This window comes from Phalacrocorax aristotelis, chromosome 21 (assembly GCF_949628215.1).
Source record: "Phalacrocorax aristotelis chromosome 21, bGulAri2.1, whole genome shotgun sequence".
NCBI lineage: Eukaryota > Metazoa > Chordata > Aves > Suliformes > Phalacrocoracidae > Phalacrocorax > Phalacrocorax aristotelis.
The window spans coordinates 1046952-1071642 of NC_134296.1; the positions used below are offsets into that span (position 1 = coordinate 1046952).

The 24691-nt window shown below is 57.7% G+C and overlaps 1 protein-coding gene across 4 annotated transcripts; it reads right to left on the reverse strand.

Moving 5' to 3' along the window:
• Positions 1-4598: 4598 nt before the first annotated feature.
• PTPN7 (protein tyrosine phosphatase non-receptor type 7) lies at positions 4599-20686 on the reverse strand. Of its 4 annotated transcripts, none has more exons than XM_075115627.1 (10): positions 20053-20686; positions 13266-13491; positions 12631-12814; positions 12094-12178; positions 11329-11405; positions 8430-8567; positions 7431-7541; positions 6654-6811; positions 5680-5793; positions 4599-5146 (listed from the first exon to the last, which is right to left on the reverse strand). In XM_075115627.1, exons 2-10 carry the CDS (start codon positions 13394-13396, stop codon positions 5053-5055), a joined length of 1092 nt encoding a protein of 363 aa, XP_074971728.1. In that variant the 5' UTR covers positions 13397-13491; positions 20053-20686; the 3' UTR covers positions 4599-5052. The 4 variants fall into 4 exon arrangements, with proteins under 4 accessions (XP_074971728.1, XP_074971727.1, XP_074971729.1 ...); XM_075115626.1 differs by having other exon boundaries at positions 20018-20686; XM_075115628.1 differs by lacking the exon at positions 20053-20686 and adding an exon at positions 19908-20006.
• Positions 20687-24691: the final 4005 nt, after the last annotated feature.

Below are 24691 nucleotides of genomic sequence, written 5' to 3' on the forward strand. Positions count from 1 at the left end.
TCTCAAGGAATGTTTCTATAAGACGTTTATACAACCTGCTGTGACACCAGCCTTTAGAGATCAGGTTGGGCCCTGCAGCCTCAAAACCCCCTCATTTTCACCCAGCTAAGTTCTGCTGGGTTGCAAGGGGATGCTAAGCTGCTCCTGCACTATAGGTACTTGTGCTGGCTGTTCTTCCGCTCTGCTTTGCCCTTCCACGTAGATGCTGAGCGCTCGGGGCAGTTGCTCGGTTACATCTAGGCTGGATTTGAGCCAGTCTTAAAGCAAGCGCTGACACACAGGCGCATTTGCCATTCCCTTACACCAGGGTGAAGAGGCAGGACCTGTATTCCAGCAGTTGCTGGGGAAAGCCCACGTGGAACAGAGGTTGCTCACGCTCCCACGAGAGACGAGGTTGCTGAATTCACCACTGGGGCTGCCTGAGACAAGCGTGTATGCACAGAAAATAGAGAAACTGATCTGTGGTTGGATCTGCCTCACAGTGGGTATCTCGGAGCCCATGACAATGGTGGGAAAGAGTTTCCATCATGTGCTGTAAGTCACTGGGAAGCTGCCTTTGTTTTCGGAGACAGAAACCATTTTGTTTTCAGGGATGCTGCAGCCTGCTAAAGATCCCTGTGCTCTCAAAGGGAGGCCTAAGGAAGCAGGAATATCGCTGCTTTCTCTAATTACTCCATTGCAGCTCCTCAAACCAGTGAAAAATTCATCGTCCCCCCATTCTTGTGTGTAATTTCTGCCTGAAGATTTATATTTTTTTAACACATTGCAGCCCAGGGAATGTCCCTACACCAGTCTGGGCCTTCCCAGCCAAAACGCTGGGAAGCGTTTGGCACTCGAGTTGTTAGCAGAGATTGCCTCCTGATAGCATGGGTGTTACTGCACCTCCCAGAGGAACTCTGTCCACCCACTGCTCAAATAAAACACACCCCTCAGAGCAGAGATATGAGCTTGGTGAGTCCATCCCTATGCTGGGAGAGACATGAGCAAATGAGCAAAAAAAGACCCTTTTCATGTACTGGCCCCCCTCTGCCCATCCCCATTTCTCTTATCCCCAGGAAGGGAAGGGTCTCACGCCAGCCCTGGCAGGTTGGGACACATCTGGCTGTTTCCAGCTGGTTTGGACCAGGGGGTGGCAAGCTCTGCCCCCTGCAGAGGAGCTGTGGCAGCACGTGCAGGGATGCAGAAGCCAGATCTGGTCCCCTTGGCTGCACCTCTGCAGCGCTGTCCCCCGCCGTGTCACCCAGTGGTCTCCATGCCAGGAGTGTGGGACCATGCAGAGTGTCTTGTGCAAGAGCCAGCACCGATCCGGGACCTCTCCAGACAGGAGCATATTTGAAATTCCCAGCAGGTTTTGTTGTGGTTGCTCAACCAAGTTCCGTAAAGGGACTGAATTGTCAGGGCTGTGCTCTGAGTTAATGTGGGGTAACGGGTGGCTTGTTTTCCATGTTCCACCATCTCACGGTTTAACCACTTTGGGGTCCCACCTGCTGCCGGTGCTCTCACAAGGCCTCTGAGAGCTCCTAGGACCCCAGCGCTGCCCTTGAAATGCCAAAGCGTGCTGTGCAATTTCTCTTTTCTGGGTGATGCCTTGGTCATTGATTAGTTGGGGTCCATGACAATGCTGTTGGGGACTCGCCTGTGGTTACATTGCTCGCCTGAGGGGAGAGCTGTTTCTTAATACCCAAAATGCTGGATTTTGGCACGTCCTACCCCAGCGGTGTGCTGTGTTCTACAGGGACGCCATGTAATGCCCTAGCACCCTCCGTCAGCTGCGGTGAATTTGGAGCACCTCAGGTCTCCTTGCCACCAGCAATGCCTCTGTGTGCCACTGTGGTGACGTGTACCACATGGTCACCACGTTTTTTTTCTCCCATCCTAGGCAACCTCCAGCCTGGTGAGTTGTCGCAGGTGTAGGAAATGGATTATCAGCCTGAGAAACCCCAGGCCAAAATTACAGTCACATGGAGAAAGGGTATTTCCTGAACCCTGGGCAGGACCTGGCCTGCTGGGCACATGGTTTGCAGGAGTCTGCAGCCCGGGGACCCCAGCACCAGCTCCCGGCCCGGTCATCTGGGCTGCACCTCCCAGCGAAGCACAGAAATGCCATGAGAAGGAAAAAGGCAGCCGGGGCCATGCTGGGGTTTTGAGGGAAGGGAATGAGGAACCGGAACAATCTTGGCCCTGCTGAAACCCCTGGCCAAGCTCAGGGACTTGATCTCAGCCTGGGGCGTGGGGGGATGTGAGATTTTGGAGTGATTCCTTTCCTTTGCTGGCTGGGCACCCCATGGTCTTTATAGACAGGGTGAAGCAGTTTCTAGGACATAGGTATAAGGATCAAACACCCTACTTTATCCCTGACATCGGGTGAGCCCCGGGATGGTGTTTTGCAATAGCACAGGCAATAGCCCAGCATAGCCCCAAGGACCACTTGGGAAATAAATACAGGGAGGATGGAGAGATACTCAGATAGCGCAGTGGTAATGGCCTGATAAGTGTCTACCAGATAGAGCTGGTAGAAATTGAGATTGAGAGACAGGAAAACTGCTTAACTGATCACAATCTGCATCAGACAACTGAACTGGCAAAACTCCCAGCACCCAATGGGGAGTGTGAGAGGGGGTGACAACACCCTCTGCCTGGCTGCTGATCCCAGAGCTGCTCCTGTGTGCCTTGGGAGACCCTCAATGCAGCTCTTGCTGCAAGCCTGCCCTAACAACTCTCCTCTTGATAATAAACAGAAAGCATGATAAAAGTGGTGCACACCCCACTGTCCAGGGAGTGTGGGGAAAGACCGTGCCTTGGTGCAGTTTGCAGGCTCCTCGAGGTCCCCTGCCTGATGGCAATGTGGGGGGAAAAGACTCAGGACCACCGCTGAACCACGGTCGCGTCGAATGTGACCATGTTGGACCATTTGTCAACCCAAAGAAGGAAGGATGCTGTGGGACAGCTGAATAAAGCCTGCCTTAGACAAGCTCAAAATTTCCATTGGTGGCTTCAGAGGCACCATCGAAGGCTACAGCGTGACATAGCATTAACTGAGAAGGCAAAGCCCTGAGCCATGCCCACCTTCAGGGGGCTTGTGGAGGCTCTGCGGTCTCTCCAAGAGCCCAGACACCAGGCAGGAACCTCGCAGAGGCCAAGGTGATCCCAGCAGTGCCCGGCTGGGCAGGCTCAGTGCCACGAGGAAGGGTTCACCTGGCGGCCAGTGCAGGCAGGTTCCTCTGCCAGAGCGATCCAGATGCTGGAGGTGGAAGGACAGTTATGACGAATCTGGATTCTTTCCTGCTGCGGGGCTGGGAAGTGGGTTTGTTCCTGGTGCCATGGGAGGGGACTGTGCTAGCAGAGGGTCTCTCAATGTCTGTCACTCTTCCATCCACTTTCTGAGATGTTTCCCCAAAAAGATTTGCTCCTTGAAGTGAGCAAATGCTTCAACAATGCTTTACTGTGCTATAGCAAGTGCCCTGGCACGTGCACGTACTCTATCCAGAGAGTCTGCAAACACACGAGAATGACTAATAAGGACTACCATGGCTCAGCCATACAAGATAATTTCTGTAATATTGGGTAATTTTGCACAGTGGGACATGCCTGGTCTGCCACCAGATCTGCTACTTATGCCAGGCAAGATTAGGGAGCAGACACTGACTTCGGCTCATCCTTGGACAAGGCTGATTCACTTGTTCACTTACTGCTTTTATAGAGAGTAAATGCAGAGGGGCAAGGAGAGAAGCAGAGAGGATGGGATACTGGCAGGGGGAACAGAGGCCTGAGGAACCCCCCCTCCTGCACTGATGGACCTCGGACAAGACAGGAGAACTGCAGAGTTAAGGATGAAACGTCTCTTTTTTCAACCAATCATTTCTCCTCCAGAGAAAGCCACAGAGCCTGAATGATGGGCACTGGGGCAAAACCATCGGGGAGCCTCTTGACTGCAGTTTGGGGACCCTCAGAGCACTGGAGGGGGGTCCACACACACAGCACTGATCTGGGGATGCTCCAGGAGCTGAAGCAAGGTCAGGCTCTCTCAGCAAGAGGATTGACCCTTTTCTCCCTGGATCTCACCCACCGACTGGGCCACATCAGGGCTTGTGGGCACAGGCAGGTGCAGGCTAGGCAGCCCTCAGCTCCTCCTCAGTCCTCGTGGCCCAACAGGGTGTACAACACCCATCAGCTGAAGGCTGGTTTTGAATAGCTTTGAAATATTTTACAGAATATTTCCATCTCCATGCTTTGTGCCAAAATGTTTCTCCTTCTTCCTTCTTTTCTCCTGAATGTATCAGTGAAAAAGGCCTAAATATTATTTTGTTTCGATTTCAGCAGAAAAACAAGAATGCAAAACCCCCACCCTTGTGTAACAAAAGTCAGTTGGTAACACGTTGCTTGCAAAACGCTAAGGAATCTCCCCTACTTTAAGGCTGTTGAGAAGGTGTTGGCCAAAGGTGGAGAGGAAAGCAAATCACGTACCGAAGGCAACCAGCTGTGCAGCTTTCGCACCAAATCATCAACATGCATCTTTAGCAAGAAGCGCCCCACGGCGCGTGTTCAGAGTAAGCACAGCCCTGCGCGCAGCGCAGCCTCTGCCCACAGACGATGAACAGTCAGGACAGAGGCTCTGTTTATTTGCAGGGTAACTGTGCCAGCTCTGCATCTAATGGGTTAAACATTTCTGTGCAGCTAAAAGGCAAACTGTGCTCCCGGCTCTCACCCAGCTTCAATTCCTCTCCACAGCTCATTCTTCTGGTTGAGGATAAAACGTTGCACGTTTCAAAAGCCAAAGCTTCTTTCCAGGGATGAAATCTGCCTCGAGCCAGCAGCAACAGCCACCTCGAGCACCTGCCGAATCCCTCACGTGAACCCGCCAAATCTTGCTGGTCCCCAAGGTCACGAGGCCACAATCCCCATGGGTTTGCTCAGATGTGTTTGTCCTGAGGGATGCTCATGCTGCTGCTCTGTGGCCTGGCAGCAGCAGTACGGGGTTTTGCTGGAGGTGTCCCCAAGGCTGGTGCAGGAAAGGTCAGAGTGGGGAGCCAGCAGCCCGGTGGGAGCCCTGTGCTAGTGGCCTCCCACCTCCGGCAGCTGGGAAGCGTAGAGAGCTAGTGTGTGGTGGAGGAACTGGTACTGCTCACTTGTCTGGATCATCCCACCTCTGCAAGGGAAAGGCAGGTCCTGTGACACCTCGCCGAAGCCCACAGCCCCGTCCCCGGCTCCCTGCTCCCAGGGCACAAATATTCCTCCATCACCCCACACCCAGCTACATCTGAATCAGGCGTCACAGCTGCCCAAAGACCATTGCCAGGCTCTGCAAAATGTGGACTAGGAACTGATTTGGCTCTAACTTTTAGCAGTACTCCTCCCTGAAAAGTGGTGAAATCAAGGGTTTCTGAATTTAGTGGCTGAGCTGGAAGTGACAGACTGCTGCCAGGTCCAGAGCTGCTCTCCTCTCCCTCACATCCTCAGGTCCTCAGAGCTATAACAGCCCTGACAGCAAAACTGCCCTAGCACTGGGCAATCATTTGCTGTTGCCACATCTGCATCTTTTAGCACCGCTTCTGGGTTCCATCAAAAATTGTCCCCATGCCCCCTCATGATTCCCATCCCCGCATCCCCCTCCTGCATCCCTCCTCCCAGGCTTGGCACCCAGCAGGACCCTCCAAGGAGCAGCCTGCTCTGAGCACCCACCTGTCTATGCGGAGCCGGCACACGATTCCCAGGATATCCACCTCCCCCTTGTCCTTCAGCTGCTGGCATCCGATCCTGGTAGCGATAAAGCAGCCCGTCCGGCCGATGCCTGCGCTGCGGGACAGACAGAGCTGTGCTGAGCACCAGCAACATCCACTGCCTGGACCTTGGTCTGTCCGAGCTGGACATACTCCTGGATTGGTTTGCTGCCATGATTTCTTCCTAGAGAGATTCTGGGGCCCTGGTCCAAGCTGCCAGACCAATTTTCTTAGCCAGACACCAAGAGACACGGGCTGGCATCACTCTGCCATGGCAAGAGGGTCCTGCCATGTTGCACGGCCCAGCTGAGGCTGCTCTGGAAGCTCAAAACTTGTCTGTGCCCCCCATCCCTGCGCAGTGCAGTGGTCTCTGCAGCCCCTCGCCTCCCCGCCCAGCTGTGCTCTAACCCTCCCACAGAGCTGTTTGCCCGTGGGCAGGCCAGCCTGCAGCATCACATCCCGCGTGTGTTGCATACGGACAACCAGGCGCTCTGCTCCACCGCCCCCAAATTCACTTAGCAGCGAGAGAAAATTAACAGAGGCCACCTCCTCCAGGAGGGCTGCCCTGAAAAACAGCTTCACAGCTGAGCTGCAGGCCATGCCCAGTGGCAGGGGAAACAGGGGCCTGAGCTGTGGATCTGCCGTGGGCCTGGTGGCTGGGTCCTGACCCTGCAGAGCTCTCCTGCTCCCACCTCAGTGTCCGCAGACACAGGTGCAAATCAGATTTCTTTACAGGGCAGTACGCACCGTCCTGATGCCACCACCCTGATGCCAGGACAGGAGTTGCTGGTTGAACAACTGTTATGGGGATGTCATGCCCTGAGATTTCTGCACCACAGCGGGAGCAGCTCATGTGGGATTTTTCCTCTCCGGCATTTGCACACTGACCCCAAGGTGAAGGACACGCAGGGGCGCGGGTGAGGGGAAAGCTCTTACCTGCAGTGCACAACGATGGGCCCGGGGCTGGCTGGAGCCTGGAGACTCTCCTCTACCTTGGACACCAAGTGCAGCAGGGGCTTGGCTGACTCGGGTGTCTGTTGATCCGGCCAGGAAGGGAAGAGGATGTGTTTGACCTGGCGGCATTCACCTTCAAGCTTTTCCAGAACGGAAGAAAGAGAAATCAGGACGTGGGAGGATGGACTCACTGGGCTGGGCCAAATGAAGCCATGAAGTCCAGCTCAAGCAAAGGCCGGGCAGCCTGTGCCCATCTCATCTGTTCTCCTCCCAAATCCCTCTTTGAACCTCTGCCAGACACCCAGGAGAGACCCCTGGGCCAGGGACACTGGGGAGTGCCCCATCCCAGGAGATGGGAACAGATGCAGGGTGTCCCAATACGGTCCCCGCAGTCCAGACAAAGCCAGCAAGATCCTTTTGGCTGCTGTCAGCCCAGGATGACTACAGAGAGACCTTAGGGCAGAGCCCAATGGCACAGTGCAAACAGCAAAGGGCTAATAGAGAAGCTCTCCCCAGCTGACCCTCTCTCCTCTCCCCTCCAGGGCTGGGTCCTACTCCCTCTCAGCCTCCTCGGGCATGCAGAGCTCTGCAGACCCATCCTCTGGCAGGGGGCTCATAAGATCCTGCTCTCCGAGCCCTGAACCCACTGCTCTCCTGTCACACAGTGCTGCTACCCTGCTAGAGAGCCTGGGCATGGCAGAGGCACTGCCAGACCCTGCTGGGCTCTCCCTCTGACCCCAGGATGGAGCTTTAACCCACCTGTATGGAGAGATCCCGGACCACGTACTCGATGCACTCGCTCACGCCCTGCACGCGGATGGTGAAGGGGCCGTAGGTGCCCTCCTTCTCCGGCCAGTAGTGGACACATTTCTGAAAGAAAAAGGCAGGTTTCGTGTGGCAGGAGAGATGCTCCTGCTGGATGTTTGAGTTATGCTTTGCTTAGTGCTCTTGGGAAGGGCCATCACTTAGGGAGGTGTGGGGGAGTGGGCAAGGTGGATGTGGAGTGACACAGAAGGGAAGTTAAGGAAGGGCCAGATCCCTCTCCCCGCATCTGCTCCCCCTGCACCCTTTCCCGTGCCCTGCCATATGGCTTTCAGACCCTGAGGCTGCTCTCTCCAGTGCTATGGGAGCCGTGCCTGGGCCAGTCCATGCCCTGCCAGACCCAGGAGGACCCAGCCTGCCCAGTGGAGGGCACAGGGATGCTGTGCCAACCAGGGAGACAACGGAAGAAGGACACGGCCAGGGAAGTGAAGGTGAGTTCCCCCAGGCAGGCGCTGCTTGGACGGGGAGTCAGGGATCCCAGCCGAGGCACAGGGCGGCCACCACACAGGGGACGGTGCTGCCAGCCCCCGTCCCAGCCTGGATCTACCGGCTGAGAGCTCCCAGACTAGGAGGAGAGCTGCTTGGGGCTGGAGGGACACTGCTGACTGCTGCCTCTGCTCCCTCTCCCAGGGGTTGCCCTAATCTCTTTATCCTATTATTCAGCTGGCAAAGCATGCCCAGAACACAAGAGGCCACATGAGGAGGAGAGGCTTTGCTGGATGGGGCCAAGGCTCCACCCCTGGGGCTCTCCTCCTCCATGTGTGATCGATCAGGGGTACCCTCTGAGAGTGAAGCAGAGAAAGCAAGCGGGGGCTCAGACCCCACATTTGGTCTCACATAACCCTTTACTCTTGTTATTACCCCACCCCTCCCGACTCCTTTGCTCCTGGCTGGGGTGCTGGGCCTGGGCCTGGGCCTGGGCAGGGACAACAGTACCTCTTTGCGCTCCTGGAGCTTGGTTATCATGATGATGAGGGGCACCTCCTCCTGCCACACCATCTCCCAGAAGTCGGTCACAGTGTTCAGCATGGGTCCCTGGGTGGCAATGTACTCCCGGGGCTGCCCCGCATAGCCCTGCCGAGCACATGGTCCATCAGTGACACTGGAGGGGACCCTGATGTGCAGGGGGAGCCTGTGTCCAGGCCACTCCAGCTCTCATGGTGCTTTTCTTCCTTTACACATAAGAAGCTGAGCCACATGGGCTATTTCCTACTAAGCCTGTCCTTGACGTGCTTTTATAGACCTGATCAGGACCTACCAGACATCCTCTCCATCCTCCCAGTCCCACAGTCCAGGAGCAAGGCCATGCAGCAAGCCATGTGCACCCAAGCTCCTTGCAAGCATCCCCAGGTTATTGGTGTGATGATAGCTGGTGTGATGGACACCTTGGCAAGGCAGAGCTAATGCAGGGAGGGCGCTTCTCACCAGAGGCATTTCCCCCAGGGCAAGCAGAAGTCATCAGGCTCCACTCTGGCTAGGATCTGGGATAGTCCCAGCTGGGTCCCACCAGTGCTGCCTCCCCACCAGGCTCAGGAGGGGATGTGGCAGTGCCCAGCAGCGGGAAGGCTGGGTCTGGGGACACCTGGAGGGGTTATCAGCACAGACACCGGCCCTGCCTCTGCCCCAGGCTCTGTTTCACAGCTCCAAGCATCCTCTGCCTCCGTGGTCACTTCCTTCCCCAGTATAAAATTGCCAAAGAAATATTAAAGCTTGGAGGCGCTCTGAGTCCTGCTCAGCTCCTGCTGCACACCATGGCCTCTTGGGCAGTGCTGCTGGCCCAGCAGAGGGGAGGGTGTGCAGCAGCAGCAGCAGGCAGGAGCTGGAGGGCAGGCGCAGGCAGAGGTGGGGGAGAGCAACGGGGTGAGTAACGTGTTACTCCAGCTCCCAGCTGGAGATGCAATTTGGCAATTCAGCAAGTAGTCAGGGACCTGACTGAGGGTGCCCTTGGGATGCTGGGGGAGGCACCCACAGCACTCACAGCTTTTGGAAAACTGTGTACACAGCACTCTAGGCAGAGCTTTATGGCTTTGTCAAAAAAGAGCTCAGTTTAAAATGCACCTAGACCCCTGTGATTTCATCCAGGTCTTCCCAGCAATCCTGTTAACTGCCTGGTCCCACAAGAAGTTGCACTGGCCCAGCCAAGGGGCAGGAACATTTCCAGGAACATTTTGTATAGCCCTTTTCTCATGCCTCAAGATTATTTCTTCTTCCTAGGAAACACAATTTTCCATTCAGAGGGAGACTTGCAGTAGGACCTGGAGGCATCTACGCTGGGAATTTCCCCCCACCTGCCCCTCATGCTCAAAGACATTTCATGGGATACAGTCAGCAGGAAAAATATTCAATCCCAGGTGGAGGATGATGTGATCAAATACCTGCAGAGGTCTTCCAGACTCACTGTGCCTCCCAAGCATGCCAGAAGCAGGCTGGGTCGCTAATTTGCTGATGTGCCTACAAATTCCTGCACCGTGACACCCTTGGAGAGGTAAGTGGAAGGAAGGGGTCAGAAAATACCACACGGGTGCGTGGGCACACGTGTGCTCAGCTGTGTGCACATATATGTGCACATGTGTGAGATAGGGATGAGCAGTGTTTGTGCATTTTTGTTAACACTTGTGTGAGACGGAGGGGATGCCACGTGCTCATGAACACCCTGATGCATGTGGACAGGGTGATGGCGTCACCCGATGCGAAGCTGCCTGCTGCCAGGCTGTTTCAGGAAGGCTATTCTAAAAACAGTCTTCTGCTGCCCATGGTAAAAATGGCATTTGGACCAGCAAGCCTCCCAGGTTTTAGGCATGTGCTCCTGTGTCCAACTTGGACTCCAACCCTCACGGCAGGATGCTGGCAGCTCACACCGCTCCTGCCTCGTTGGATCACACCCATGGGCACCATCAGAAAAGAAATGCTACTAAATGCCCTCCAGCTCCAACCTGCACTGTCAGACCACCTTCCAGGGGTCTGTCCATCATGCCAGAGGGCACTTTTGTGGGCTACTTTTCTAAGTCCCACATTTCCACGCTCTCCTCGCTGCCACGCACCCGAAGTGGCTGTGGACCCACCTCTGCTTCCCAGTGCCCCTGGCCTGTCCCAAGGGGAAGGATGCTGAAAAGAGATGAACTGCTTCAGAAAAAAGCCTACCAACCAGGCAAAGCCAGTGCCTGGCTGACACAAGAGCCTGGTTTAGGGTGGCATGATGTTCAGCACAACGAGTGAGACTGCAGCTGGGAAAGGGTCATTTGCACAGGATTATCATAGATCAAGCTGCCTGAAGTAACACCCTTGGGTCCAGGGATTTCTCAGTCTCTGGAAAGGGACCCCACCAGGGGACAAAGAGAAGCCATTCTCTCCCCTTCATTAGCTTTCTTCTTGGGAAACCAACAACAGCCCTGAGCAGAGAGGAAATTCCTGGCTGTGTAAGCGCTGAACTGGCTGCGGTGCGCTGTTGACCCAGCTTGCCTCCTGTGGCCTCTCCAGGCAAAGGACTAGCACATGAGGAAGAAATGGAGAAGCCACTGCAAGGGGGCCCATACAGGTGCTCGACCCACCCAAGCAGCAGGAGCCGAGAGCAGCCACCTTGTGAGGCTTTCCCACCAAAAGGGACAGTGTATCTGCCCTGCGTGGGTGGAGCCACATCTCTCCAGTTCAGAAAGGGGTGGCAAGTTCAGACTGCTACCCAGGGCAGCCACAGGACAGTGGGTGACAGTCAGTGCCCCAGCGTGTGGGTCCCAGCATGGCACCTGCAGCACCGAGGAGTTTGCAGCCCGAAGCCCTGTGAGCTGTGGGCTGCAGGACCTGGAAGACCACCCGCTCCCCCTCCAGGCAGGACACTCACTGTGATGTAGTTGGCATTTATGTAGCTGTCTTCCTCCTGGTTCCCTGCCCTCCTGAGACAGACCCGACTCTCAGGATCTGAAAGAGATGGCAGGCTTTACCCCAGGGTCAGTCTTTCAGTGCCTGACCCTACCCATCCTCCCTGCCTCAGCTCCAGAGGCTGGAGACAGAGTCCTCCCAGCTCCATGCCATGCTTGGAGCTCTCTGCACCCTTCCTTGGGCCCCTTCTTGACTCACTTCACCCTCACTACCATGGCAGGGTACAGCCAGCTGTGCCCAAACCTGCCTGTACTGCAGTGAGCATGTGGGGTAACCCACCTGCCAGGCAATAACCCTCCAGGGCCCTCACACTGTGCCTGACTAGAGCCCAAATGGGTCCTCCTATAATGGTTTCAGCCTTTATACCCCCAGCCCTTGGGACATGTAAGGCCCTCACTGTGGCAGGGAGCAACCCAGGCGGGGCTGTCATGCACTGCACACCCTGGGAATACACCCCAAGGAGTAGCTCCCCACATACCACCCCGTAACACAGTGCACACCCCCTGCAACAGAGCACCCAGCTCCTGCAACATGGGGAGCAGGAACAAGCACAGCAGGAGCACCAAAGACGCACAGGAGTGCCCCACCCCGGTGCCGGGGCTGCTCCGAGTCACCCCTCTCCCATGCACAAAAACCCTTGCACAAACACCCATGCACATGCACGCACACCCCCTCTCTGCACATGGCACCTGGCAAACGTGAGGCAAAGGGGTGCAGTGGCACGTACTGGGGAGGATGGTTTTGTATCTGTCCTTGGAGGCACGTCCAGGGATCTCCAGCTCCTCTGGACTGACGAAGTTGGGTGGGATTTTCTGCAGAAGGAGAGAACAGCTATGAGGAAAAGCCCATTGCTGCTGCTTGTGTCCCCTCGTCATGTTAGAGCTGTCCCCCAGGCAATGAGAGGCTGACAGAGGGACCGAGCAGCATCACGAGAGGTGTCAGCTCCTGGGATGAGCCCTGTCCTTAGTCCAGATGTGGTGGGACACCTTCCAGAGGTGCCACCCTGGGAGAAAAGCTTGGCATGAGAGGGCAGGGCAGGCTTTCCAGGGACCCAGGGGGGACTTGCGTGCACCAGGGAGCTGGCAGCCAGGGGACACTCAGGGCACCCCTCACCCCTGTTTGCCCACATATCCTTCCCTGCTGCCGGTGCTGTGGGGCACAGCTGGGCTCAGAGCCTACCTCTGAGATGCCCACCCCGGCCAGTCCTCCCCACCTGCCCCTGCCATACTCGCGTGAGGAGGGAGAGTGGAGGGGAACGTCGTACCGAAAACTCCTCCTGGAGCTGTGCCAGGCTCTGGGCATGTTGCTGGAGCTCCTCTTTCTTCAGCACATGGCTGGATGTCCTCAGGAACTTCAGTGTGATGTCCCGTGGCGTGCAGATGGGCTGGATGGGCTCCACGTTCCCCAGTGAGCTCATGTCCAGCATCAGTGACACGTTGGATCCCCTCCTGTGAGGCAAAGGGGTCCCTGGCTGACCTTCTGCTACCCCAGGACAGGAGGGCAGCCCACATCACCATATCACCAGTTAAAACCACCCCACACCTAAGAAAAGTCAGGCAGAGAATAACAGAGGGTGAAGAAAGGGGCCAGGTAGAGACCTCAGAAGATGGGGTGAGTTGAGGAACAAGAAGCCAGCTGGTCATTTCAGCTTTTGCTGGAAAGCCCTCAAAGCACAGTCTCTAGATTTGTCCCAGGCTGGGCGGGGGCGGTCAGGGCTGCCTCCACGGTCAGACCGGGCATCTGCACAAGTTGGCCGCAGTGGGTGTCAGGGCTGGCCTGGGGGAAGGAGGCTCAGGGGAGCCCAAGCCCTGGGGATGAGCAGTGCGGTGGCTACCTGCTGCCTGGGCTGAGAGGGGCAGCAGAGGCTTCAGGCTGCGGGCACCATCCAGCCACACTCACCTCTCCTGAAGGCGCACGTGCTTCTTGGCAGAGGGACTGGGCTTGTCTGTCTTGTCCGTGTCTGCCATGGCTGCCCAGGCTGTCAGGCTGCCGTTATGAACTCTGGAGCACACCAAGCAGGCTTGTACCATGCTGCGGCAGCCACAAAGCCCTCGTCCTGAAGCACAGGGAGTGGGCACAGGGGCCCTGCAACTCCCGGGGAATCAAGGAGCCATTGGAGAAGTAGCTGGAAAAAAAAAGGCAGATCTGAGAGATACCATGAGGCTGGGTGGACCCCCCCGACAGATTGTCCCTAAGCAAGGGACAGGTTTTGGGTCCTCAGCTGCCCTTGCACTAGGGCCCCTAGCCCCTGCATCCAGGAGGGTGGCACAACAAGAGCTCCCAGCATGGTCACCCTCCAGGATGCCCTGCAGCCCCCACAGGCACCTACTGGTGACCCTGGGCACAGCACTGACAGCCATCTGCTTGCACCGGGCAGAGGACACCCATGACCTGTGTTGGCGGAGCACGGTGTAGTTCTGTGGGAGCACAAGATGCTCTCCACCTCCACGGGAAGCACACGGTGCCGTGTTTCCAGCCCTTCGCCGGCATGCCTGCTTCGGCCTGGGAACACGATGGGGAGGAGGGCGAGCTGGGACCCACATGAGCACAGCAGCATTCGGCAGGTGAGACAGTGTGCAAGCACCACACAGAGCCTGGCCAGCTCCTGCTATTGGGAGATACAGGTCCAGGCACCCTCGACAGCCTCACAGCTCTGGCAAGGGAGACCCTGGGGCAGCCTCCTCCATCCCACAGGTCTCAGTAACCATCAAGAGGAAACTGCTTTATCTGGGTGGTTGAGCAAGAGGCGATGGGTAGCCCAGCTGGAGGAGGGTGCCAGGGCTTCACTGCCGCCAGTCTCAGGGCAGCCCCTGGCAGGGACAGGAGATGCGGGTGATGCTGGTTCACCTCTGGGCAGAGCTCCTCCTGGTGCAGGCAGCGCCCTGGGATCATGAGGCTTCTTTGTGTCTCCAGGTCCCTTCATGAGGAGGAGATGGGCCCAAAGGGACAGGGGATGCTGCAGAGTTGGAGCTCTCAGTGGGCAAAGTGTGGGATCCCAGGGAGTGGGAACCCAAGAGTGGGATCAGCTCAGGGAGGTCCTGCAGAGAACTGGGTCCATGCTGTGGCCATGCTCTTTGGGAAGGCAGCTGGCAGCATTTCTGGGGGTGGCAATGCCATCACTGCCACATGCACCATCCCCATGCCTCACACAGGGTGGCCTGCAGTCCTGTCCCCCGCCAGGCAGGGCAGGAATGGCTGGTCCACAGGAGCCACAGCACCAGAGGAGATCCTGGCCAGAGACAGCAGCAGGCTCCAACCCCAGAAGCCGTCCCTCGCACACCAGCTGGGAAACACCTGGGAGATGCCCCATCCAAGCCCCTGGCAGGCAGGAGGACCCTGCGAAGAGCCCCAGCTGCCGGCACCTGCAGGGAGAGTGTCCCCATCACTCTGCCCAGCATCTCATCCCTGCCCAGCATCTCATCCCTGCCCGGGGCTGCCCACAGAGAGCACATGCCCACTGCCCATGGGCGCCAGGGCCCAGCACTGCCTGATGGGGGTCCCCTCTCCGGTGGGTGGCACAGCGGGCTGGGGGGCTGCCTACCTGCTGCCCGCGGCATGGGCTCCGTCGGTCCCGGCACAGGCCCGCAGGCGCTGCGCGTGTCGGTCTAACACCACGGTTTGAAAGTGTTCAGGAAGCTGCTTATCAAAGGAGCTGCTGCCTCTGCCGCTTCCTCTCCCTCCTTCTCCCCCACCCTGCCTGCCGCCCACACACATACCGGCCACATCGCCACAGCTCGGCTCTGCTGGGCTGCCTGCAGCCCCAGCCCCACTCCCTGCCAGCAAACCCCTGTCCTGCGCCAGTGGGCGCAGCCCTGCCTCCCCCAGAATCCTGGGGTGCCTCTGTGGGCACCTCCAGCAGGGCCGGTGGGGTGTGCTCGGTGCCCTCTGCGACTGGCCGTGGCCGGTGCTGGTGCCAGCCCATCAGTCATGGAGGGATGGGAGAGACCCGACTGTGGGACCGGCTGGCAGAAGAGCCGAGGTGGGATGTTTCACATGGTGCAGTGGTGCTGCTCTGGGGACAGCAGCCCCCACCTGCCCCACAGGGAGCTGGGATGAGCCCTCTCGTCCCTGCCGCCCTGGCTGTATCCCCTTGCCTGGGCACCAGCCATTCATCATCCTGCTCCTTGGCAAGCCAGGGCTCGACACCTCCCACCCTTCATGCCCAGCTGTGCGCAGTGTGGCCCTCGTGCCACCCCACCGTCCCCCTAACCCACCTCTCTGTGAGTGCCTCCCGCCACCCCACTACACCCGGGACCATCTGTGGGCAACTCAGGGGAAGACACATGGGCCCCCCCCCCAGCAGGGCAGGGAACGCAGTGTATTTGGGGAGGAGGGTCCCCGGAGGGTCTGGCTCAGGTAGGACAGGTCTGCCCTTGGGGCACTGCACATCCTTCCTGCTGATGCCCGCTGCCGCAGCCCTGCTGCTCTTCCTGTTTGTTATTGCCCAGGCCCTGCGCAGAGACACTGCACGCTTCCTTCCTCTTCTGCCCCCACCCCGCTGCGCTGCAGCGGCTCCCGCTGTGTCCCCACCAGCCACCACAGACCCCGCATCCCAAATGCCTTCCCCCCACCCTGGCCACTCCACTGGCTCCTCCTTGCTGCCCTGCGGAGCCCCCTGCCCCAGTGCCGCCTCCAGCCCAGGCCATGGCAGTGGCCCAGCTGTCCCTGGGATGTGCGGTGCTGGCACTGCTGGAGATGTGTGTGTCTGTGCATGCCTGGGTGTTTGCAGGAACATGTGTGCAAGGGGGTGCCAGAATTTCACCCTGAAAACATCTTCACTGGTGGTCCATGGGAGAACCTGTCAGTGCTACCTTTTACCTAAGAGGTGGGAGATCAGAGGGACCAAGCTCTGGGCTTGGCCAGCAGCAGAGCAACTTTATCCTGGAGAAAAGGGCCACCAACATCTGTGTCTTATGAGCAGATCCCAGGGTGCCAGCAGACTCTGCAGAACTGGCCTGGACTCTGTGTCAGGCCTGAGGATGGCCTAAGGAATTGCTCCCTGTTCAATGTGGGATGAAAGAACTTGGCTGTAGGGGCCTAGGGACAGCCCCACCACAGACAAACAGGCCCAGCACTGCCCTTCCCTCCCACCCTCCGTCTTCTGACAGAGAAGTCTTCCTCAGACGACCAGCAGTGCAGTACTTAACAAGATGGCCACACAAACTTGCCCTCAGTAGGGACCAGAGTAAACAAAGAGGGTTCTTCTCTGAAGTATCCGTCTGTCAGACGCTGCAGAAGATTTCTTCCTCAGTAATGCTGAGGCTAGGGCTGTATCTGCCCTCTTAGTGTAGCGGACACCCCTGCTGTCTAGGTAGCTTTGAGCTCAAGGGGTCCCTGAGGATGCAGCCAAGATGAAAAGCCCTGGGGCCACCCTTCCTGCGTTTTGTCGGCCCAGCCTTGCACAGGCCTGCTGCCTCCTCGCCACCTTGTTCCTCTGGCACTGGGACAAGCAAGGGACCAGCTCCGCATGTCACCGTGGCAGATACCACAGAGCTGCCAGCACACGCGAGTCATTGGGCATGTGTCGGTGACACCCGTGTGCCCACGCTCACCCCCAACCTGCCCGACTGCCAGGCACCTGCGATGGGGAGGACAGAGACGGCTGGACCCCTGCAGACCTTGTAGGGCCCAGGGAACACCCACAGAACCTAGCAGCACCCAAAGGTGCAGAGAAACGGGGCTCCAATCCCCAGAACTGGGCTGTCCAGAGGCCTTCCCTGTGCCCAGGAGCCACCACAGGCATGTTCTGCTCCTCTGCACGGAGCACAGCAAGCAAGAGACCAGAGGGCAGCACCAGCCTTTGGGAGCTGGAATTTGGCCCTTTTTCCCCAAAGGGAATGGGAAACTTTCACCAAAACATGGCTTTATCCAAGAAACAAGGTCAAGCCACAAAAGTGGCGTGGAAAAACAATTTATGGAGGCCAGGAGCTCCCTGAGTGCTGTCAATTTTAGTGATCCATGGCCCAGTGTGATTTAAGAGATTTGATGGCCATTTCAAAGGATTTGGGATCCCCTCAGCAGTAAGACCCTTCCTCCTCCTGCCTGGTTCTGCTTTGGTCATGAAACCCTCCTGAAAGCTGCAGCGAAGGACACAGATGCTTTGCTAAATGACCTTGTTTGGTTGCCCTGGGACCTGGGTCCCTCCTGTGCCTCAGAGACCATTCAAAGGGTTAAAAGGAGGAAACAAATACTGAGAGACTGTATCCTCTGCCTCTGAAGCAACACAAGATCGAGGTACTCATGCTCAGGGAAGTACCCCAGAAAACCCTGCAACACTTTCCCTCTGCCGCTCATGGACCTCCCCATGCCACTGGCTTGGCTCAGCCACGCGTGTACCTGTGCTGGATGGGACCAAGGACACCCAGGGCAGAGCCCTTTGGAACAACACCTGACCCCTTTGCCTTTTCCTTACCCAGAAGGCACTGATGGAGACTGAAGGGGCTGTCCTCGCCATGGGGACCCATCAGGATGGAGGGAATGCAGGAGGGAAGCAGAGATGTGCTGCAGGGATGTGCTATGGCCCAGGCTCCCAGGGGCAGAAAAATCTGCACAGCTGAGACCTCCTGATCCCTACTTGCATCTGACGGTGCATGAATGGGCCTCAGCGTACTCCACCTGGCCAGCATGGCTCCTGTTCCTCCCCTCTGCTGAAGCACCGGCAGGCTGAGACATGACAACAGAGGTGCATTTAGGGAAGCAGAGCATGGGATGCCACAGCCCAGTGGAGACCCATAGCACGAAAGACAAGGTGCTGGTGGAAAATGAGGCACAAGCTGGCAGAGACAGACTGGATGTGAGGGAGACCAGGAGCAGACAGAGCAGGAACACATCACTCATCCCAGGGCACTTTTCAGTTCTCGGCACCACTCCTGCAGCAGCCTTTCACCCCACACCTTGTTGCACCCACCCACGCAGCTGCTGCTTGCCTGGGAATGGCCTGTGCTCCTCCGCCTGCTCGCCCGCAGGAGCGCACGGGCGGGATGCACTCCCACACCTGCAGAGTGAACACACCGGTGTCCACCACGCAGGCGAAGGGCGTGCAAATACCTCGCTGTCCTCCGCAGAGCAGTGAAGTCCCGGAGGTGCACACACACAAGCACACGCTTTGGGGCACACTGCTTCTGGCCACCTCTGTGCCCCAGCTTGGAAGACGATGCTGCCACCCGGCTCCTCCTGAGGGACACAGGCTGGGTCTGCAGGGGGGTGCAACAGTGAGCAAAAAGCCAGAAGCTGCTCTGGCTGGCAGTGCAAGGCAAGGGGCCCTGCGTTGCTGTTCAGCCGTGCTCGTCCCCTGTTGCACCACCAGCTCTGCACCGGATGCATCAGCTGGCCTGGGGTCAGAGCACAGGGCCACCTCCGGGTCCTACAAGAAGGGGCTGCTGGGGCCGTGGAAGACCTGCGGTAGGGCCTGGCTTCGAGGGAATAGGGTGTCCAGGCTGGGGGTAGCCCCCCACCCAGGGGTGGTTTGCTGTCAGGGCAGGACCAGGACTCCAGGGCAGCCGCCTTCATTGCAAGCTGCTGCAGGCAAAGAGGAACCAGGCAGTCCCCAGAGGACAAAGCCCAGAAGGGGATGGGGGGAAGCAACACTGAAGGAAATGGCTCTGGGGTGGGTCCCATAGGACCACAGCTGTGCTCCTCGCCACCTTCCCTCCCTCCCCTGGTGGGGCAGGGCCCAGAACGGGAACCTCCCTTACCCCCAGCACTCCTCTCTGCTCTGACCTTGGTGGCAGCGGGGTGTCAGTGCCTGGATCCCTCAAGGGTGGCCTTCACCCTTGCACTCCTACTGAGAGAGCAGGGCTGCTGCAGGTGGAAGAGCCTCCCTGCTGCCAGATCCCTCCCCTGCCTTGCTGCAGAAGTGCCAGCCTTGCCCTGTCCCCAGATGTGTCCCACCCTCACAGCATCCCCAGTGCCCAAGATGGCGAGGAGGACGAGTGTAGCATTTGTATTTTGGGAGGTGATGACGATGTGTAGAGTGGTGCTGGGACAGCAGAAGACTGGTGATGGAGGGGCAGATACAGAGGGGAGGGTCCCAGCTGCCATCAGCCATCCACCCTGGCCCAACAGGAGGTGTCCAGAGGTGTGCCAGGCACGGGATCCCCTGTGTCCCTTCTGTGGACACCTGTGCATTAGTCATGAGTTAGGATATAGGGACTGGAGAGGTTTGTGGCAGAGTCTTAGGGGTCTTAAAGGAGTTGTATGGCTGTGGTTTTATTTTCAGCAAGACCAGCAGGACGTGGGGACCCTACAGAGCTGGTGCTTTGTGGGGGGAGATCTGGATTTATCTCTGACTGCAGGTTGTACACTTGCATTTTACATCTCCACTTCCGTGGGCTCATCTGGCACCCCCAGCATCTTCTGGCCATATCCTCATAGTCAGTTCCCTTCGTGCAAAGAGCAGGTCCCAGCTTCAGACTGGGAGTTGTTCTCCCCACCAGAGCCCAGCCAGTCCTTACCCCCATTTCTGCCCTCCAGCCTCCCGAGTACCAGCCTGCTCTCCCAGCTGCCCTGCCCTGACCCACACACCCCAGCACCTCTCCTCACCCTCTCCAAACAGCAGTGTAGCCCCAGAGTCACCTGAGCCAGGCAGGCACCGAACTAGCACCCAAAACATATATGGTGCCTCGCGGTCTCCGTCCCCCGGCATTGCCTACCGCACCATGGCCTTCTCCCGCTGGGCCTGCGTCACCTTTGGGTCCAATGCTCAGACAGAGCTGGTCTTGCTCCTGCTGACACGACTGGGAGCTCAGGACGTCCTGCAGGGTTTTGGAAATTAGCCCATCTCCTTTGCTGCCTAAACATCGCTCATCGGCTTGAAGGTGAAGCAGCTGCCTTGGGATTCAGCAGACTCTGTTAAAACCAGCCGATCAGCAGCTCCCAGCAGGCATGAGAAGGACTATGCAATTAGCCCGAGCATCCCGCAGAGTCGGCCACAGGGGGTGCGAACAGCCCAGTTACGGCACGGCACTGGGGGGCTCCGTGTCACGCGCCTGCTGGCCCTGGGACAGCCGGGACCGGGAGCTGAGCGAAGCACCTCTGCAGATTGCTTTTCCTGGAGAGCAACATCTCGCTACTCCGGGTTCCTCCGCGTGAGCGCATTCCCAAGGACAGCCCCGGCACTCTGTGCCACGGCATGCAAACGGTTTGCCACGCACAGCCCGTGTTGGTGGCGCTGCGGGGAGCACAGAGCCTGCAGAGCAGCGCTGCACATGAGCCCAGACCCTTGGGCATCCTGCTGGGAAGGAGCTGCTCCTGAGGAGGGAGAGCCTGAGGGAGCGGACGTGTGACCTTCCTCCCCCGTTGCCGGTGGCAGTCTGCACAGAGTTTGCTCCTGCCGCTGCCGGCTCTGGCTGGAAGCAATTAAGCAGTTGCTGTTTTATTTTTTCAAGGCATCCGCTGCTGATCTTGCCAGCCCCTGCACTCCTGCCCTTCTCCTCAAGGAGAACCAAAAGGATGGCTTATCACCTGAATTTCTTGCTTAACTGTTGCGGTTGTTTTTCTTTTTTTTTTTTTTCCTTCTCTGAATAACTGCTGAGCACAACCACTTTTGGTTTCTGGAATTCGATATTCTCCCACATCTCCTGCAAACAGCCTGAGCTTTCCTCCAACTTTGCAAACAGGAAGGCAGAGGAAAGCAGAAGAACCGCCAGCCCCATCTGTGTGGGGCTAGCAATGATGGAGGGTTGGTGCCGCTGTGGGCTGAAGAGGGGTGCATGAGCACAGGAACAGCCCCCCAGGAAAGGTGTTCTCCTAGCGTGAAGGTGCTTTATATCAACATGGTTTACTCCTCTCCCCATGCGGGAACAAGTTCTCCCCATTCATTTTAGCTTCTTACATGGAGGATTGCTCCTAAGTCGAGTAGTGAGGGTAGAGGGGATCTAAGCCAGCGTGGGGGACCAGATCTCCAAGGTGCTGAGACTGACCCTCTATCCAACAAATGGCAGAGGAGAAGCCACAGAGGCACGGCAAGAGCCATGGGGCTACTTGGTCACCCAGGACACACTGCGAGGGGACACAACGCCAGCACTGGTGGCAGCATCTTGCTCATCCTTGTGTCGCTTGGGCTTGTCCTGCGCTTCCCTGGCTGCCTCTGAGAGCACTGTGCTTCTGGAAAGGCCGCCAGGAAACCTCTGCATGCCTCATTTTCCCCTGGGGAACTAGCTGTTTTCCTGGCTTGGCGGGCTGGCAGCAGTGGCTTGCCCCAGGCCAAGAGACACTCTTGTCTTCTCAGGGGCTCTAGACCACAGCACCTGTTTGCAAAGCGCTGTGATGTGTGTGGGCAGGAAGAAGGCTCCCAGGAAAAAGAAACTACTCTCCATCCCCAGAGCACAGAGGACAAAGCAGCTCCCTATGAAAAAGGCACAAAAAGGCCTGAAAATCCTGAAGACCCATTGTGTAGTTCATATCCTGGGTGCTTGGCTCGCTGCTCTGGGTAGCAGCAGGGACCTCAGCACCCAGCGGCATGGGCTGAGGCTTGCTGCCCGCCCCAGCAACGCTCAGTTGGGTTTGCTTCTCACAGCCCTGCTGCCTCCAGCCCCCGGGCTATTTTCTTGGGGGGGCACCGAGCGTGGTGACCTCTCACTGGGTGCAGGGGCCGTTATCAATAACAGGAAATGAACTTGTCAGGAGGAGCAGGAGGGACAGAGAGACCCAGAAAGAAAGGAAGCGGTTAGAAAGTAGTCACTTCCATTTTTGCTGCGAGAGAGCCTGCACCCACACACCGCTGGGCCCGGGGGAAGCGGTGCTGGCTTTCTGCAGGTTTATCTGGTCTGGGATCGGCAGTGAGTTTTTCACGAAGAGTGCACAGATCCTTTCCTAGCCCATGATAACAGCTAGAAAGAAGATACTAAACCAGTGGTGGTTAAAAATAGCTTACTCTCAGCCAATGCCCGGTGCAAGAAATAGGTGCAGCGAGTCAAACGGATGCCAAGTTTGTCATTCCACAGGGGCTAAGTTTCTTAACCTCGCTAAAAACAGCCCATACATGTGATGCCGACTGTACCGTCTGGTCTCAGCACAGGATGGACCCATGGATGCAGCTGCCTGGGGCCGAAGGGCCTTGCTGCTGCATGGCGCAGGCCAGGGACGATGTGCCAGCAGCTTCTGCCTGGAGTCTTGGATGATGAGCCGGGGTTTCCTGAAAGACCAGTGGTACAGGATGAAGCCAACCCAAGAGCTTGTCTCCTCCGTTTGCAGGCTGCTGGTGTGTCAGCTGCTGCTGCTGGATGGGAGGTACCTTTCCTCCATGCAGATACTTGCGTAACTCCCCCCGTGGCCTCTTCCTCTTTTCTTGGGCAAACTGTAGAACTGAGGCCTGTTGGAGGTTTTAATGAAAGCCATGTTTTCCAGAGCTTTCCGTACTGTTTTCCTACACTCTATTAAAGTATCTTTTTAAGGTGGGAGAGCCCACAGAAAAGCATTGCTACCCCCTGCAAATGTGAATCTACTGTCTTATACAGCCCCCTGCAAGATCCCCCTTGAGCACAGAGAGAGATTCAGCCTCCTCACCCTGAATCCCACCGAGACAATCCTGTCTTAGTGCAGCAGGGCATGTCCTGCAGACAGGACCTGCACCCTGGCAGCCAGGATCACGTGAGATACAGTGCATGTGCAAATGCGACAAATTGTCTAAATTCAAGCCCTCGATCCTGTAGTTGGGCACTCGGCTGCCAGCACCCGTGCCTGGCTGGCAGTGCACTGAAATGCATTGATCTGCTCCCAGAGGAAGGTTTTGAGTTGTGGTGCACTTTGCAAGAGCCAGAGCCCTGTGGCAGCTGCAGCAGGTCCCATCACTGCAGCCGGAGGAGAGACTCGCCACTGATGTCCCGATGCAGCCAGAGGGCAGCAATGCAGAGCCAGCGGCACAGTGCAGCTCTGCAGGGCCATGCCTGCGTGCGAGTACGTGGGCCTGTCTGCTCTTGAAAGCTGTTTTGGATAGTGCTTTCTGGCCTCAGAAAATGACGAAGCTGCCACGTTGGGCCGTGCATTGCTCCTGCTGAGCGATGCCTCCCTGAGTCCCCTTGGTCTCGTTGCGGCTGCGCAGCCATAGGTCTGAGCCACAGGAGCTCGCAGCACATGGGCTCTGTTTTATACCAGCACCAGCTGTCAGAAATATTCCTGTCAGCTCACTGTGGGGAAGCCATGGTGCTGGAGGCCACAAATGCCCCAGATCTGTAGGAAAAGCTAAGAAAGGGCAAGCTTTTATTTTCTTTTTTTCTTCTGCTGTTGGGACCAAGGGGTGTCCCCAGATGCTCTGGGGTAGGGGACACCTTTCCTGCCAGCAAGTGCAGGTGGTGGAGGATGGAGCCATGGGGCTTTCAGCACTGGAAGATAAACCAAGGCAGCAGCTGGTGACACCAGAGCCCCTGATATAGCGCAGGCATCAGGCTTTTTGGCCACGAAAGCCTCGCCTTGCCAGCGCTGGATGGGGGCAGCAGCAGACAGCAGACCCCTCCATCACGCAGGGCTGCCAAACACCCTCTCCGTGCTCCCGCCTGGCATGGGCGGGGCGGGTCAAGCACGGGGCTGGCATTGAGCAGTGTTTGCAGTAACCCTGAGTAGGGCACTGGGTCTGCCACCGCGTGGGAGAGCAGCAGGGCATGGCCGTGGTGCCTGGTGGGCTGGTCACTGCGCAGTGCTACAGCTTCTGGTCCACCAGCCCATCCTTCTGCCCCCATACCTCACCTCTGGTTTATGGGGGACATTGTGCCCTATGAGCAGCCCATTGTGCTCGACTGTGTGTGCATTTTGGGAAAGGGTGGGCCCCTCTATAGCCTGCACGTAGTGCTGGGGCCCAGGTCTGCAATGCTGGGATAGGGCAGGAGGGATCCTTGCTGCTGGTGAGTGGGGCAGAGGGTGGAGAAGCACTGGTCGAACACCCGCGGGGCTGTGGAGAGGCGTGCAAAGCCAGCAAGCTCTGCTCTCAGCTGGGGCAGGGCACCCCCGCCCTGCCAGGCACCATGACACCGTGGCAGATCATGTCCCACCTGGTGGGCATCACCCCTGCCAGGGGGCACCTCCACCTCCTCTCAGAGCCCCCAGGCAGCTCTGTCTGCCCCTCTTCTGTGGGTCTTCTGAGCCTCTCCCCAGACATGAGAGTCACCAGCAAGGCCACCTCAGCTGGGCTTTGGGGTGCAGCCAGGGGGACCCTGCAGAGCTCAGATGCAGCAGCCTGCAGGCATGGGCTGGGCAGGGGCCCTGCTGCTGCCGGGGAGGAGATGCTGCCTGTTGGGCCGCATCCTGCAGCGCTGGCTGTGTCTGGGCCCACAGGTGCTGACAGGACCCCCCTGTGTCTGCCTATTTCCCCATTCCTTGTTTATGCTTCTGTC

Excerpts from the sequence above, each read along its gene's own strand:
- PTPN7 (XM_075115627.1), bottom strand. The coding sequence starts at position 13,396 with ATGGTACAAGCCTGCTTGGTGTGCTCCAGAGTTCATAACGGCAGCCTG. Across the intron at positions 11,406-12,093 it reads ATACAAAACCATCCTCCCCA|ATCCTGAGAGTCGGGTCTGT; the intron begins GTACGTGCCACT and ends CATCTCTTTCAG. Across the intron at positions 8,568-11,328 it reads TAAATGCCAACTACATCACA|GGCTATGCGGGGCAGCCCCG; the intron begins GTGAGTGTCCTG and ends TGTGCTCGGCAG.